Raw genomic sequence first — 18,108 nt, forward strand, 5'->3', positions numbered from 1 at the left:
CTTAGAAATTAAGTGTTAACGAGCAGTTGGACAGGTGTACCTAATAAAGTGGCCGGTGAGTGTATATATATGTATATACACATTATCCATCCAAATTTGATGTGTAAGTCCCTTCATTTAAGCTATTTTGTAATTCATAAATTCATTTTAATTCATTTAATTGAGTGGATGAACTGTAATTTGCCTAAAGATGATTATTTTGTATTTTTGTCTGTCTGATTGAATGCTTGTGTTAAGAAATAAATCAGATGTTACTCAGTACTTGAGGATTTTTTTTCACCAGGCACTATTTTACTCTTATTCATGTAATTATTTGGATGACTGCTTTATACTTTTCCTTGAGTCATATTATTCTGAAGTAACAGTTGTTTTACTTGAGTACAATTTTGGGCTACTCTTCCCACCTCGGCCTACACACGGCTGCGTAAACGGGAGTATTAGTGGCTTACTCCCTTTCATGAGCCGTGTAAACGGATTAGTCGGAATGTTGTCTTTTTCGGAATGAGCCCCAAAAAAACAATATTAGGTGACTCCCACCTTGACTGAATCTATCATGGTTTAGAAAAGACCTACCACGTTCCCTGGTAATCCACGAGGACCTTGAGGACCAGCTAGGCCAGGTGGACCCTGGGGGAAAACAAATCAGGCGTTACAGATGGTATAGTACAGCACACGTTGATTTCAGACCCCACCCATTTCCTCCATGTCCAAAATGATAGCGCGTTCCATTTGCACTCGGAACTCTGGTTTTCCGAGCACTTATTAGCACTTCTGTCTCATTTCACACAGGCATGTTTTACATGTATCTGTGGACTTGTTGTTACGCTGTCTGTATGCGGATAATGCGTTATCAACTGCTATTGCTAACAATGGCTAACCGGGCTAGAGCTAATAGAAACAATGAAAGTCCGACTTGTAGATGGAAAGCATTGAACTTGGGTGTGACGTCATTCCCTGCTTTAACTTCCGAATTCCAAGATAAATGGAACGCACGATGAGTACCAGCTTCTCCGTTCAGGCAGACGCTTCAGAGCGCCCTGGGGCAGACTCAACCAAATCTTTGGACCCTGTGTCCATCAAAGCCCTGAATGGCAAGCCGGCCTGACCCCCTAAAGGCCTTCCATCTTAAAGGCAGCTTAGCCTGCACATCTTATGACGTCTGTTATGATGTGTGCCAGTGTGCAATGTTTTTGGCTGTAGTGGCTGTCTCTGCAGGCAACATGGGCATGTCCGTGCAGAGTGGTGCAACAGTCTGTGTCTATGTACTAGATGTATGTATGTACAGTATGTATGTATATATGGATGTATGTACTTGATGTATGTATGTATGTATGTATGTATGTACTTGATGTATGTATGTATGTTCTGTATGTATGTACTTGGTGTATGTATGTATGTATGTGTGTATGTATGCATGTATGTCCTGTATGTATGTATGTATGTATGCATTTACTGTATGTATGTATGTATGCATGTATGCACAATGTTGTGTTGTCTTCTAACAGCAGGTATTGTTTGTTTGTCCAAGACCACTTTCCTTTAGGACCATAAAATGTAAAATGAAAACAAAAAGGTCTATTACATTAAATCAGTCAACTTACAGGGTCTCCAACTCGTCCAGTCTCTCCCTGAAGTCCAGGTTCACCTTTTGGACCCTAGTAAGTGGAAAATTAAGACATATTCAATTAAAATTCACTGTATAGTACACTGACTGGGAGGCAAGGGTTGGCATCACTAGCATCTTACCACTGGTCCAGCTGGTCCCTTGAAGCCTTGTTCACCAGGTAGCCCTCTTTGACCCTGCACATGAAATAACACGTGAGTTGAGAAGTGAAGGACTATATATGTGATGTATCCAATCCAAATTCATTCATAAAGCACATTTAAAAACAACAACAGTTTAACAACAGAAAAACAAAAACATAGAACACAATAAAAACAGTTTACCAACAAAATGATAATAATATAGAAAGACAACAATTCTAATGTGTTAAAAGCCTAATACTAAAGTACTTGAAAACAGAACTTGAGTAAAAGTACAAGTATTATGTCAGAAAACTGACTTTAGTGGGAGGTATTCTAACCTTTTTAGAATAATAATTGAGTAAAAGTCTTAAAGTCTCTGGTTTTTACAGTACTGTAAGTATCAAAAGTAATTTTCTGAAATTAAATGAGTAAAAATAACATTTAGTCGGGTGTTTTCTTTAAGAATTCACCAGCACTGCGAAACATTTCTTCACAGGAAAATAAAAAGCCATGAGTGTTAATTACTCCCTTTGTTTACACAAAGATAGTGCCTATATGTGTGTGTGTGTGTGTGTGTGTGTGTGTGTGTGTGTGTGTGTGTGTGTGTTTGTGTGTGTGTGTGTCTACGACGAAAGTGTGTGTGACTGAAGAGTGTGTCAGATGTTTGTTGGGTGACCATATAGATGTTTTTGTTGATTGTTGGAGCAGACAATTCAAGAACATTAAACAATAAAGTTGTCCCTTGTATACAATACAAGAGCATAACATGCATTCACACACATGTAAACTATTGTAAACTGCAATGGGCAAGTTCCTTACTGTCTCTTACAGTTTAAAGTGTGTTGCCCAGGTAACCCTCCTGTTGTTCTCAGATCAAATTTGACCCCTTTAAAAAATTTCTATATCTGAAACATGGGTTTGTTTCTAACCAAATTGCCACAAATAATTGACAAACGCTCTTTGCAAATACAATTGATCACTTTCATTCCTCTGATCTAAACTATTAGTCAAAAAAATTCATAATGGTTGCTATTTTAAATTCAAATGTTTGGTGTAATTCTGTATTAATGAGGGTTATTGACCATGAGTTGCTAAAAACATAAAAATGTAGAGTAAACTAATGGTAGTAAGGGGGAGTTTGTGAAAACTTTTTAAAAAGAAGTATGAAAAAGGGACAAAAATTTGTTGTCCGTTTTTGACTCAGAAAGATTAAACAACAAACATTAAACAACGTGTTGTAGAAGAACTGCTTTAGTGTTGAATAGTGAATCTCTGCTGACATCTAGTGGGCTCCTCTGCATGTTGCCAGAACCAGTGGTGGAAAGGTAGTAAGTACATGTACTTGTCAGTAATCTGGCTCGGACCCAAGTGCAGAAATTCGAGGAGAGAGCAGCATTTAGAAATAAAAATAATTCAACGATAACACAAAGAGAACTACAAAACAAGGAAAGGGGAAATAAAGAACACACAATACAGCTTAAACCGGACGGACCTCACACACAACACTCGTGATGGATAACAGAAGACACAGGAAGCACAGAGACTATAATTAAACGGGGGGAACAACGGACAGGTCACATAAGGGCCAGGGGGACAGGTGAAAGACATCGGGGGCGGGGCCGACAGTCACAAAGGAGGGAAAACCAGAGACCCTGGTCACTCTCTACCTCACTCCCTATTAACCTTTGTGTTGTCTTCCCGTCAAAATGGAAAATACACACTTTTGTTGATGGTTTTTATTGATGTATTTTGACTTTTTTCATGTTTTTGTCCCATTTTGGACACTTTTAACGTTTTTTTCTTCCAATTTAGTTCGTTTTCAACACTGTGTAAAACTAACTTATTAACTTTAGTTTCACAGCTATTTTTGGAATTTATGATGAATAAACCACATTTAAAGGAAATTATACCTAATGTTTGAGTTAGAAAGGCAGAAATTAAGAATCATTTAGACTAAAATTAAAGGAATGGATGTTGATGGATAATCACAGATTGGAATATGTCAACTTTTACTCAATACTATTTCAAAACCACTTCAATTTATTTTCACCAAATGCTATAAAATTGAGTAAGACACCCCAAAATTAATGAAAGTAGAGATGTGTACTTGCCAAAGAGCGTTGTGTGGAATCAATCATGTTATTTTGGGGAATTAAAAAGAACATTGATATAGGAAAGTAGGTCAATTTGATACGAGGACAACATGTGGGTTAAAGGTATTTGTATATATTTAATGTGTTTTATATCATAATGTTTAGAACAAACTTAGCTTTTACGTCAGTGACAACCAAAGGTTTTCAAGAATAATGGATTAAACTGTTTGGATAGTTTCCAGTTTCTAAAATGTTGGGACCTCTACTGCATTGAGTATTTTCAATACTGTAACACTCATGTTGGTCTTTGGTCAAATTGACCCGTATTAAGTAAAAAAAAAAAAAAGGGCTGTCAAAATAAGCTGAAAATGTCAACATTTATGCTATTTTTAGGAACTTTTAGTACAATTCTCAATATTGTACAAACAGTCATACGGACTTAATTTTTTTTGGACCAATTCAGTGTTTTATACTTCCTGATGCTTGGCCATTGCTCTGGTGTTCCACAGGGAAGGCTCTGTGAACGTAGCTTGTGTTCAGGTCTTCACCGGGCCCTTATCCTGTGTGTTATTTTGTAGTTGACTTCTTAAATAATAATCCAAACTTTAAAAAGAAATACCAATAATAAGAATAATTTCATTTTGGACCCCTAAAATTAAAGAAGGGTCTTGTGACAAGGCAGCTTAAAAGCAACTCACCGTCTCTCCTGGGCTCCCTTGATCCCCCTTCGCTCCCTTCTCTCCAGGTATTCCCTACAGGCCGGAACATACAATCCAATTAGTTTCAGTGAAAAACTAAAAGTAAGGGAAGACAAGAGGAAGAACAGAAGATTCACTCATCACGTACATGATCACATAGAAAACCATGATGCATTAACTAAAAAGCTAAAACATAGCCTAGAGTCTAAAATTCACATAATCTTATGGGAGAGTTTGGTGTATGTGTGTGTGTGTGTGTGTGTGTGTGTGTCTGTGTGTCTGTGTGTTCTTGTTTAACTGCATTTGTGTGGTCCAAAAACCAGGAGCTCAGTATACTTGTGGGGTCCCAACAGCTTTATGGGGCCAAAATGCTGGACCCCACAACTTTAAAGAGATGTTTGAGAGTTGGGACTTGGTTTTAGGATTAGAGTTAGAATCAGGTTATGGTTAGGGTGAGGGTCAGGGTTAGGGTAAGGCAATTAGTTGTGATGGTTAAGGTAAGGGTAAGGGGCTAGGGAATGCATTATGTCAATGACAGGTCCCCACAAAGACAGTGAGATGCACTGTGTGTGTGTGTGTGTGTGTGTGTGTGTGTGTGTGTGTGTGTGTGTGTGTGTGTGTGTGTGTGTGTGTGTGTGTGTGTGTGTGTCCAGTTATGCGTGTGTGCGTGTTTGTGTGTGTATAAGTCTACTCACAGGTTCACCAGGCTCAGGGATGACATTTTCCACCTGTAAAGAGAAAACAGATACTAGTTTACACCATGACTTACTGTAATATTTCACACATGATAGTGATGTCATGCAATTGCAGGGTTGGGACTATGTTAAAGGTATAATATGCAGTGTTTTCTTACAGAAACAATGTATGGACTAATATGAAAGTAATCCCTCTCAATCTCCCCAATTTCCCAACTACAAGTGTCTGGTGAAGTCTGTATTTGCCCTCTGAATCCTTTGTTTTCTTTTGCTTTTGCTGTGTGCGGGACGTTTCTGGGAGGACAACAAAGAGCCTTTGGGCCCCACGTGGGTGTGGCTCTGTCGCCTAGTGCTTGCTTTTGGTGGGAACTGTTGGGTGTCTGTAAATAACATCCCAGAGTATGGTCTAGACCTGCTCTTTATGAAAGCGCAAATGTTGTTGTAATTTAGCGCTACAGTATATAAATAATATTGAACTGAATTGAATTGTAACCCCCAGCCAATCACAGCAGGCAGAGTGTGTTCTCATTGCCAACCGCCACTTTGGCCCTCAACGTCTCACATCGATGCGTGGTGGAGGTGTGGGAGGGTTTATTTGTGCTTTAGGAACACATCCGCCGTGAAACAATGTCAAATGAGTCTAGAGCTGCAACGACCAATCATGTAGTTGTGAACTATGCAATTAATTTCCAAGTATTTTTATAATAAAATAATCGGTTTGAATCATTTTTTATGAAAAAAAGGAAAATTAACTTGACTGAAAGTTCTTAAATGTCAATAGTTTTTTGTCTACTCCTAGTTTCCTCCATCCTTTTAACAACTAATGGATTTATCAAGAAAATTGTTCGATTGCTAACGTTAGCTCAAAACACTAATCAACTAAACCTTTGTTGTGTTTGATTGCTAGCTTGTAGCTAATCTAGCAGTAATTATAAAAACGTTTTAGCTATCTATGATTGACTAATTGCTAACGTTAGCTCAAAACACCATTCAACTGACAGCCTTTGTTGTGTTTGATGCTAACTTGTAGCCAGCAGTGAACCAACTTCGTTAAGTAGGTCCATTTATACTGTGCTGACATTACAGAATTCTCTCGTTAGCATCTTGTGTGCTACTTGTCGCAAAGTGACGCATGCGCAACTCAAATCTGCCCTTGACTTACATCGGGGAGTAACAAGGGTTTTGAACACAGCTAGTGTGTTACAAACGGTAAAGCTTAGTCTCTACATATTCCACCTTTCAATGTACACACTACAAAACAGCAGAAAATTTGACTTACATTTCCTGGAATGCCAGGCAGTCCCCGAGCTCCCACTTCACCCTGAGACAAGAGACAATAAGTTCACACCGTCTGCATAGTAATGATCTTATTACAGCTAATGCTGCAGGGCAACCATTACCGAGACCTCTGGAACACCGTGCCACAGCAGCAACTCCTTTGTTTTTTGCCTGACATTTAATTGGACCTCGTACAGCAAATTAAACTAGTTAGTTCTTATTTACCTTGTCGCCCTTTTCACCCTTGGGCCCGATGGGACCATCCTGTCCTCTTTCTCCCTGAAAGTGAAGTCCAAAATCAATATGGAGCGTAATATATTTCTACTAAAAAAGGGACCCTATCTGCACTTTAATGCAGGCAAATGGGAACTTTTTTTTTTTTTAATTAAGTGCGTCTCCAAGTGAAGGCCCTTGAGGGTGTCCCAGAAGGTTAACAAGCCAAATTAGGAACAATGAATTTGACAGATTATTTTGGAAAACTTGCAGAAAAAAAGTGTTTGAAATATATATATATCTGAATATGTATTAAGTACTTTTGGAATGAATCCAAGAATGTCTTATTGAAATTGATAGGAATTTAAGTATGTGGAACGGTAATGGATGTTTATTATTGTAATGGATACGAAATGGATATACTACCTGTATTTGTACTTATGTAGAAAATGTGCATTTCAATATTTTTATAGGCTAAGTGAAAACAAGTTCAAATTGTGGAGTCCCCATGTACTTTTGCAATAGATTTGAATTTGATATGCGTGAACATCAATTGATTTAAGATGTGTTTTGCTTGCATGAATGTGAATTTTTGCACAAATGACACATGTGTTTATGGAGAGACACTCCCATTGAGTGACTCCAAAGCTTCACACGCATGCTCCACCTCTTCTTCTCTGCTTTTTGGTGAATTTCTGTAGCAGCAACAGCGCCACTTGTAAGCCTGGAATAAGAGTAATTTACAAATGGATCCCTTTGGACGCACATATTCTTGAACCGATGCAGGGGAAGAGAAAGGGAAAAATGTATTGTTTTGGTATGTGTGGACGTGGCCTTAGATTTCTCTTATTTGTTGAAAGATATTCTTGATGAATGTCCACGTTAGTTTTCTTTAATAAACGGTGACGCAGTAGCAAAAGCAGTGCAGGATTTTCCTTTTTTTTCCGGGGACCTGCACTGCAAATTTGTCGGATGTGAGAATTGTTTCTTTGACATCTTTACCGAAGATAATTTTACCAGACATTCTTTCTTTCTGATTACATAAGAGATCATGTCTTCCTATGTACATTTGAAGATGTTACCCAACACAATACTTAAACCAACAACATGGGACACTCTTGGGGGGTCTACACTCTGGCGATGCTTGATTTAAAAAGAATAGAAAAAAAACAAAACAAGCATAGTCACACCTACCGGAATACCCCGGTCTCCTCGTACTCCATCACCACCTTGTTGCCCAGGGGAACCAGCTTCTCCCTGTAAAAAAAACACAAAAATCAAACCAAGGGTCCCCACCCTGGTCTTTTCTGCCCCCGAGAACTCTAGACTCTGTCCTCCCCATCAGGATCAGCACCAGCCACTTTATAAATGAGGAAACTTGTACATTGTGTCTTAAGCTTTCTATACTGTTTGGTTTTGCCTCACACTTGTATATATGACTGTATTGTACGTATTACTTACCTTTTTATCCATTACCTATCTATTTTACCTTTACTTTGTCTATTTTTCTTGTCTTTTATATTATGCTTGTTGGAGGCCTGCATGTCCTTGTTGCACCGTGGGTCAGAGAGAAATTTCTTTTTTGTTGCTCTGTATGTCTGGCACATACTGCAGAATTGACAATAAAGTTGCCTTGATTTGATGTTTCATTATCTCACAAAACATCTCAAAGTAAACAAATAACAGCTGTGAACTCACTCTCTCCCCTGGAGGCCCTCTGGGTCCGGGAGGCCCGTCGTCACCCTGGGGACAAGACAGACATTTAAATGTCACATTTGCATTTGAAAAGAAATCACACATGATTTCTCATAAGCTGCATATGTCCTCAGTCATGTCCAGTGTGTTTCATATATATATGATGTACATATGATGAAATCAGAGTTACCTTAGGCCCGGGCTTGCCGGCAAAGCCGTCTGCTCCGCGCTCTCCCCTGGGTCCCTGCAGGGACACACCATTTATCTGTTATACTGTTATACCGTGGTGTGGGTGAATACTCAATTCTGATTGGCTGCAAGGGGTCCATAAAAAAAGTGATGTAGGACACCTACTACAGGAGTTTTGGTCAAACTGACTGTTAACTGTTCTAAATGAATGGGATACATTAAAACAAAAAGGAAATGTGGATCTGTTATTTCCAACTTGTCCTCTGAACACCACAGGATGCAGATTTGAGTCGCACATGCTCAGATTCTGTTTGATTGATAACGTTAGCTCAAACGCCATTCAACTGACAGCCTTCGTTCTGTTTGATTGCTAGCTTGTAGTTTTCTCGTGTACTTGTCTTAAAGTGAAGCATGCGCGACTCAAATCTGCACTCGACTTAAATTAGGGAGTGACAACGTTCTCTCAAATCACGTTTACTGTTCAGGTTGCTACTTTAGTGGATAAAATTGTTCGTAAAAGTCTTTATATTGTTTTGGGGACAATGACGTGGCTGGATAGCTAGCTTGTCTTGTTGTTCAACATTCTATCAAACTATTTTTACTGGATCTTGCTAGCATAGCGTTAGCTTCCTGGCTTGTAGCTGAGGACTATAAATATCTCCCGTTGCTAAGGGAAGCAAGTCGTATCTAAGGTCCTTCCTATTCCCTGGAGGAGTGAACAACATTTGCTTTGCATAATGACCACATAGGATGGGAATGATTGCTCCAGGTATTTGTCAAATCATCAGGCATAACCAGGGAAACAGAGTTAGGCTAGTTTGCAAAAACTTTAGGTTCCGATTGTAAAATTAATTAAAATATAAACTAATGTTTGGAAAATATGTTATATGGCAAGAGACCATAGTATAAGCCGGTTAATTCCCTTCAAGGTGTCCATTGTCAGGTATTAGTTCGACCATTAATACCTGGCAATGGACACCTTATCGGGCATTAATCTTCCCTTATTGACTGAGTTGACACAGAGATCAATGTTTGAGAGAGGGAAATAAAAAAACACCTTAGAGCACCATATTATGCAAAAGGAGATATTTAGGTTTTTCATTGTACCATTACAAGGTAGTGGTGGCCTAGGGGTTAAGGAAACACGCTTGGGACCAGGTTGTTGCTTCAACTGGCAGGACTGCCGAAGACTTGACCGGAGAGAACGCAAGAATACCCCACAAACCCGGACGTAGTACTTAAGGAAAATGAAAATTAAGCAGAAGTACGTAAGAGGATGGAGCCAGTCTGCCGGTTGGAACCATACAGTTCCGATTTTTGTGTGTTTTACTGCTGCACACAATGTTGATTAGAGCAGTGACAGTGAACCAAAAGAGTACAGTTTTGGCCTCCACTGTCTAAAAAGTCAGGACTTTTACCAAATTTAAGGTCACGTTTGAAAAACAGTAATTAGTGGATGAAGTTGCTGTTTTTGTAATGTGAAATGAGCCTGGATTTAAATGCATACAGTAATCACCATTCTGCCAGAATGAGTACATAAAAAGCATACTGTGGCTATTATCAGTGCATTCATATATAACAACACTGTTTGTGTGAGTGTATTGTAGACACGGAAATGGATATTAAATGCCTAAACTGGCAAATATAATAAAATATATCTGGTGCCCCTCCATCATGTTTTTTAGTTCTCTAATATTTTTTACTTTTTCCCCTTTTCCCACCCTTCAGACACTGGCTTAAACCAAAACATTGAGCTGAAAGAGACTAAATAGTCCCATAGATCACCTGGGTGGCTCACCTGGTAGAGCGCGTGCCCGTGTATAAACCTACGGCCCTTTTTCTGCATGTCGTTCCCCCTCTCTCTCCTCCCTTTTACAACTTCAGCTGTCCTATAAAAATAAAGGCCTAAAATACCCCAAAACATAATCCTAAAAAAAAAAATAGCTGAGAAGAGTTACAGATTTGGGTGATATTTCTCTGTGGGTTTTGTCTCTTTAAGCGACTTCTTTTCAACACACATGGTCATTTAAGCCATTGTTCATATATATACATGTTTTGTTTGGTACAGCTTTAAAATGTCACAGACAGTTTGGTCACTGTAAGCATGGAAGGCAAAAAAAAGAAACATAATTCTAAAGGTCAAACTGACCATGGCACCGTCATTTCCAGGAAGTCCATCGAGACCGTCTTTACCAGGAAGACCCTGCGAAGATCAGCAAGGAAAAGTTGACGCTGAGTGATGTGAAGTACCATTGCCAAACAATGCTTTTATTTGGGAAATAAAAGGCCAACTCACAGGCTTCCCAGGCTCTCCGTGTTTGCCCGAAAATCCAATCTCACCAGGTAGACCCTTTGTGACGAGAGAAGGAGTATTAATGCGTTTCTGGGCAAAACTAAGGATCATATATATGCATGACTGTGTCCTGATCCGTGCCGGTTCACTTACAGGAGGTCCAGTATGTCCTTGGATACCTGGTGGCCCAGGTGGACCCAGAGGACCCTGCAAAATAAACACCACAACATCATAAAAATGTAGGCCACATTCAATGGAATTATATCGTGATCAAATCATATTTTGAGATGTTGTGTTATGCATTTACATTGTCTAAATTGATAATTACATGCACATACATGAAACTGTTTGATGACTATTTATTCAATATCTCATTGTAAGAGATATTGTGTGAAAGCACCAATTGTCCACACTATAATATCATGTCAATATCGACATTGATGTATTGTATGTACTAGTAAATACATGTATTTTTTCTAATATCCATATTTTAGAATATCATGCTATTAGTTTTTTCCCTATCGCCCAGCCCTATATAAGATCATCATTTTATAAACATACATGCATAACATTGGCATTTTTGAAGGTATCTATATTTTTGGCTTTAAAAAACAATATATCTGGGTAACACTTCATTATAACCATCGCTAATCCATGGTAAATTTATAGTTTGTTAAACTTAAGTTAATAGTTATTTTACTAACTAGCAACAAAATGATAACCACTAATGTTTGCTAACGATTAGCTACTGTATGTTATAATGTTATAATAAATGGTGTTTTAACAGACCATTGTTTCTCACATCATGACTGTTGATATATTTTATGTAGTATTTCTAAATTATGATTGAGAAATTGTCAATGAACAGGATTTGAATGGCTACAATAAAGTTACATCTGCTGATTATAATACCTTGTTAATGGTTAATAAAGACTTTGTAATGCATCTATAGACATTTTTGGATCACCACAAAAAAATGTCATGTGGCCACATATTCAGATTTGCCCCAAGTATTGTATTCATCAAGTACTTTGTAGAGACAGTGTGCATTAGTGCGGGCAAGCGGCCAATAGAGGGGGTTATTACAGAACTGTTTATATAGCTCACTCAACCTTGAACACCCCTTGAAGACAGGTGTGTTTCTATTTTGCTTCAGGGAGCAGTTATGGAAATGAATTGACAGAACATGTTAGTTTTTAATCTAGCCTGTTTATTTCCCCTCCATTAACACACACAGCGGAGACACCGCTGAGAGAGCAGCAACTCACATACTGAGAAACTGAAATAATTAAGAAGTCATTTTAAACATGTGAATTAAAAATATGTGTATACTGAATATGGAGCGTTTTGTGAAAATGTTCTTACAGGGGGTCCAGGAAGCCCATCCACTCCAGGCAGTCCACTTTCACCTTTCTTTCCCTGGAAGACAACATTCAAATTCAATTAAAAACAAAACAAAAATGAAAAGACATCCAAAAGATGAGGTTAGCCGTTTCCAGGGCTACTACTGAGGACGCTGGAGACGTTGGAGACAGGTGTGAGACCTGGCTTCCATGTTGGGAGGTTGAGAAACTGAAAGAGATTTTAATATTTTGTTTAAACCCTCAATCACAGAGTCATTACTCATTTTCTATAGGCCCATTCCACTATTTTATTAAGATTTAGGTTTTCCCAACAGAATTTGGCAATTTCAAAATGTAATTCATTGGTTAGCTTTTATTACGCCCATTTAGACACATACAAAATTACCATGTTATAAAGATGGGTGGAAGTCCTGTAACTTGGTATACCTTTTGGTAGATTACCACCTAAAATTTGTAAGACTACTTTAAGTGTTACTTTAAAAACTTGTTATGGATCTCTGTTATATCTCTTTAAAGGAAATACAGTGCCAAGTAAAATACTTTAGACCTTTAAAAACAACTTTAACTTTGTCAGTGAACAGTTTAGCCTAATTGAAGAGCATTAGACCTTTTTTCATGTTGACATGGAGAAGCAGGAAAAGCATTAATGATGACTGCATTCCACTCAGCAGAGACCCTGGTATTGTGCATGCTGACTCACTGAAATAGTTTACTGGGACACTTGATGGAATTGAGCCATCTTTAAGTTTATCAGTTTCAGCTGTGCTTTTCCTACTATGACAAATGTCAAATGTCAAAAAGTCAAAATGTCTGCTGTGAAAAAGGTCCATTGTATTTCATGATGTGTGTGTAACAATGATGGACTACTGTGGCTGACGTGGACTCACTACATCAGATATAACAATTTTGAAGTGAATACTAAAGACAGCTATCTCTAATATGGCAGGGTGGTTCACAACAGCATAGTCACATTTTTTCACAATATGCTGAAATTCCCTCCAGAAAAAGCTTGACTTTTGGTCCCTTTTTACCCGAGTCTGTCATGATGCCATCATTGCAGCCCCTCCCTCTCCGTGTTTGTGATCCCTTATGTTTTTCCCTCCTCTCTGCCTCCTAATTTTCACCGATTGATGAACGTCTGCGGATCTCCTCCAGAACGACAGTGCAGTCATTCGGTTTCCATTAAAGTCAATGTTTGTATTTTACTCCGTCCCAACTCCATCCCATCTCCGACCCGACTCCAGTGATCCGCCGCCCTCCGAAGCAGATATGCAGAGCTTCTATTTCTGTTTTTGCCGGATGCCGGCGAGCAATTCAGCCGCAATTCAGCGGACGGCAGAATATTTGATTTTCCAAATCAAATATTTCCCTGCACTACACCTTGAAAACACAGCACAGAGTTGTTCGCCCTCAACTCCTGAGGATGGAAACAAACTGATGTTTTCTACGTGAATTCGCAGGGGAGCCAACACGCAGGGGAGCCAACACGCAGGGGAGCCGGCACGCAGGGGAGCCGACAGGCAAGGGAGCCGGCACGCAGATTTTCTGCAACCGGTGGAAATATGGGGTCTGTCTGTGAGTTGTGGGCGTGGCTGCGCCGGGTGGAGCTCATTCCCTAAACTTCCCCTGCGCTACTTAAGGCCTGCTCCCTGATCCAATCGTTACTGACGCAGCGCAAACAACTCCTGAAAATAATGTCCATGTCCAGATGTATCTGTCTCTGCAGTCATTTCTATTCAATAACAGGAAATAACTAACTTTAATGTCTTCGTGGTGTTGGTTCTTGCAAAAACAAAAAGGCCACTAAATGTTGATTAAAATGGGTGTAATAGTACTGACATTTTATTCGTAGTTCGTTATATTACTGCATTACAGCAAATGTACCTTTAATGAATGTCCGTTACATTCAAGCCATTGCCAAATGGGTTGCTACAAAGCTATTTAAGACTATCAGCTCCACACAACTCTCTTTGTATTTCTCAGTATGGCCATGTTCAGAAGATTGTGGTGTCCGGTGGAGATAATGACCTCTTCTGAAGAGTCCATCATGTTTTATTAATCCGCTGTGTCCCCCTTGGCTACTAGCAATTGCAGGGGAGGAGGTGAGCGGTCACGAAAGGCTTGTGTCATGTGGACGCTGTTGTCATTACTCAGAAGTCGTCATCGCTGCGGCAGAAACTTCGCACTATAGCTTGGAAGAGGCAATGATGTCTGTGGGTACTAGGTTTTGGTCTTGCATTCCTGTCACATTTAAAAACATCTTTCCAAAAAGGGACCACTGCGTATAGTTTCTTTTCCCTAAAAAATGTTGATGTTGCAGCAAAGCAGTATGCAGGATTCGTATGTTGGATACACAAGATTTTCTCTTCAAAAACTTTCTAAAAGTAAAATCCTGGCACTTGCCATTTAATAATCTTTTGTGTTTCTGTGTTTGCTGGTGCTGCCCACTGCATCCCTTCCAGTTCCCATCTGACTCAGGCTGCCATCAGCTGTCTCTAAATAAGGATAGAAGTGAACGGACAGGCTCAGAAGCCATGACACACACAACTGATGAGAGCTTTGCTGCAGTTTAGGTGAGAGGTGCTCAATCTATACCAACTCAAGCAAAAAGCCAACTCTATCAGCTGTGGCAGCAGCGGAGACCAGCCTATTATCGCCTCTCTCAGTACATTCTCTCTCTCTCTCTCTCTCTCTCTCTCTCTCTCTCTCTCTCTCTCTCTCTATCTCTCCCTGTGCATCTTCAGATGAGGTATAACTGGACAAAAACCTGGAGGAAATAGGCCAGGCTCCTCACCATCTGTGTTTTTTTTGTGTATTCATGGGGCTGTAAACCCAAAGGGCTGTAAAACGCTCCAGCAGGACCTCCAGTCATGATAAAAAATAAAAGCAAAGCTGCACAGTGGGAGGTTATCTAAATATCATAAAATCTGAACCCAATAGGATCTCTTTATTCATAATAACCCTTGTGTTGTCCTCGGGTAATTTGACCCGTTTTCCTATATCAATTTTCTTTTTAACTACCCAATTGTAATTACCCGAAATAACATGATTGATTCCACACATTTCTTTGGCAAGTACAAATCTCTACTTTCATTCATTTTCTTATTCAATTCTATATTTGAAGAAAAAATGTTTTGAAATAGTATTGAGTAAAAGCTGACACATTCCAGTCTGTGATTATCCATCAACATCCATTCCTTTAATTTTAGTCTAAATGATTCTTAATTTCTGTTTTCTAACTCAAACATTAGGGTATACTTTCCTATAATCCTGTATAATTCCTGTAACTGTAAAACTAAAGTCAACAAGTTAGTTTTACGTAGTGTTGAAAACGTTAAAATGTGACAAAAAATGAAAAAAAGCCTCAACAGTGTTTAAAAAAGGGACAAAAACGTGATCAAAAGTTAAAATCACCAATAAAAAACTTCAACAAAAGTGTTGTTTTTAAATTTTGACGTGAAGGCAACACAGGGGTTTAGGCAAAACGTGCAATGTAAACGTAGCCTCAGACTAAAAAGGTTGGTCTTTGGTATATTTCCAGAGGGAGGTTTGCCTTTCCACCGCTGCACAACCGAGCAGCTGCACAATTTGATTCCAACATATTGCTGCCGAGAAGTTAATTGCTCCCAACAGAGACGGGGAATGGAGGTAACTATCTGTGTTAATGTTTTGGAAGAACAAATCATGTAGAACCACTGTGCCTATTTTAATTACACTCTGTGGTGTGTTGGGACCAGTTCGGAGGAAGACAGGGGGAAAAAATACGAGAGACAGGGACACTTTGTTTATATCACTTTACAAGCACTGATAACGGCCACAGTGTCAGCTCTCATTAGCGTGAAGAAAACACATTCGTTTTCTTCGTTCTAAATATCCCCATTGGAATTAGATAAGTATGGGAGAGCAAACGGTGTATGAACTTCAAATGACTGCAAATTGCAGTTTTGTTCTACCATAGCTTCTCTGGAGGCAAAATTATCTTATTTTAGTCCAAACTCAGTGGACTAAAGCACAGAATTCTTTTCTGTTCTGTCATGATCACAAACGGATTGTTTTGTCATTTAAAACATTACAAAGTTTGGTTTCTTATAATCACAAAAATAGTTGTGATAATAAATCTGTTACAAGAAAACCGGTTACTTTTAATAACAAAGAATTTCCCTTGTGTTGCAAACCTGTCTCCTTTAAATTACATACTATACTTGTTTTGCTAAGTATGTGAGTTTACACCACAAAAGGCCTTTTGGTTAAGGTTAGCCAAAGATTCGGTATTCAATCACATGAACATAAAATAAACCCATTGCGTCATGTGCTTCCTCCGAGTCCTCCAAACTGAAAATAAACACCACAGGAGGATTTTGAAACCTCATTCTTAAACGTAAGGGACCCGGTTTGGTTGCTAGGTGCAAAAAGTATTTGGTTAGGTTTAGGCAACAAACTTATGTAGTTTAGTTTAGGAAAAATATGTACATTTGTTAAGTTACATGTAATTACGCAGAATGTGGATAACGCGTCGTAGATCCTTTGTGTTCTGTAAAGTGAAAAGGTTTGCCACTGACTTTTATTTAGAAAAGTCCTGTGTTTGTTTGAGCCGTCCACCGTCCATCCCGCCCACCATTTAAGGTGCACTATGAGTTCCTGCATGGTCACTTCTGTTGGCGTTCCAAGCAATTTCAAAACTAAACAGAGCAAGTTTGCCCCTCCCCCCCATGTTTCCATAACTGTCCCCCACCCCTCCCCCAACCATCTTGTCTGTCATTGGCTGGAATGTGGTTTGTTGTATTTTGGTGCACAGCCTGTGCCCCTAGTGTTTGTTTGACGTCTCCCAAACCGTGTATTCAGGGGACAGGCAGCTAGCAGGGACAGGCAGCTAGCTAGGAGAGAAGCCATGTAGAAACTCATAGTGCACATTTAACTCTCATGTTATCCTCGGGTCAAATTGACCCGTTTTCATATATATCATTGTTCTTTTTAACTACCCAAAATAACATGATTGATCCACACAACGCTCTTTGGCAAGTACACATCTCTACTTTCATTCATTTTGGGGTGTGTTATTTTATTTTATTTTTATTTGAAAAATAACTTCAAGTAGTTTTGAAATAATATTGAGTAAAAGTTGACATATTCCAGTCTATGATTATCCATCAACATCCATTCCTTTAATTTTAGTCTAACTAATCATAATATCTGCTTTTCTAACTCAAACATCAGGTATAATTTCCAATTAATTAGGTTTATTGACCATAATGTCCAAAAATAACTGTAAAACTAAAGTTAATAAGTTAGTGTTACGTAGTGTTGAAAACGTCAAATAAAGTAGCAAACATTGAAAAAAACGTCAAAAGTGTTTTAAAAAGGGACAAAAACATAAGAAAATGTTAAAAACCTCAATAAAAAGCATCAACTAAAGTGTTGATTTTCAATTTTGACAAGAGGACAACACAAAGGTTAAGGGTCTTTCTGGGTCCTAATTCCACGTAACATAGCCTTCTTCCTCCCCTCATAATAATCACAGCCCCTGGAAAGCAATACCTAACTATAACATGTTAATAAGGGTTGATTGCTGCTCTTGCAAATGGCCTACATAATTATTACGTTGGTAAAAGACATAATCCAAAACGAATCAAGTTTTCTTTAATCACATTTTCTGTTACAATTCATGCTGACCTAAGACCAAGAGTCTTGCTTTAGTGTAGGTTAGCAAATAAACGTCCGGGTCAGTCTTTTTCCCGTCTTGAGGTTCCGACCAAATCAACCGCGTTTGAGGTTATCATAAGTTATAGGTCTTGGTAGTGAAGATAAATCATATGGACATTTTCAAGAACCAATGGGTGACCTTGA

General features: G+C 38.9%; 1 protein-coding gene across 3 annotated transcripts in view; it reads right to left on the reverse strand.

The window, feature by feature from the left end:
- Positions 1-18,108, reverse strand: part of col22a1 (collagen, type XXII, alpha 1) — a 100,102-nt gene that overhangs the window by 46,682 nt on the left and 35,312 nt on the right. For all 3 annotated transcript variants that reach the window (XM_034891401.1, XM_034891402.1, XM_034891403.1), the window contains 14 exons: positions 12,266-12,319; positions 11,054-11,107; positions 10,904-10,957; positions 10,757-10,810; positions 8,609-8,662; positions 8,422-8,466; positions 7,918-7,980; positions 6,736-6,789; positions 6,512-6,553; positions 5,233-5,265; positions 4,538-4,591; positions 1,747-1,800; positions 1,602-1,655; positions 574-627 (listed from right to left, as the gene is read on the reverse strand). In XM_034891401.1, coding sequence (XP_034747292.1) covers positions 574-627; positions 1,602-1,655; positions 1,747-1,800; positions 4,538-4,591; positions 5,233-5,265; positions 6,512-6,553; positions 6,736-6,789; positions 7,918-7,980; positions 8,422-8,466; positions 8,609-8,662; positions 10,757-10,810; positions 10,904-10,957; positions 11,054-11,107; positions 12,266-12,319 — 723 coding nt within the window. The remainder of the gene's footprint in view (positions 1-573; positions 628-1,601; positions 1,656-1,746; positions 1,801-4,537; positions 4,592-5,232; positions 5,266-6,511; positions 6,554-6,735; positions 6,790-7,917; positions 7,981-8,421; positions 8,467-8,608; positions 8,663-10,756; positions 10,811-10,903; positions 10,958-11,053; positions 11,108-12,265; positions 12,320-18,108) is intronic.

This window comes from Etheostoma cragini, chromosome 14 (assembly GCF_013103735.1).
Source record: "Etheostoma cragini isolate CJK2018 chromosome 14, CSU_Ecrag_1.0, whole genome shotgun sequence".
NCBI lineage: Eukaryota > Metazoa > Chordata > Actinopteri > Perciformes > Percidae > Etheostoma > Etheostoma cragini.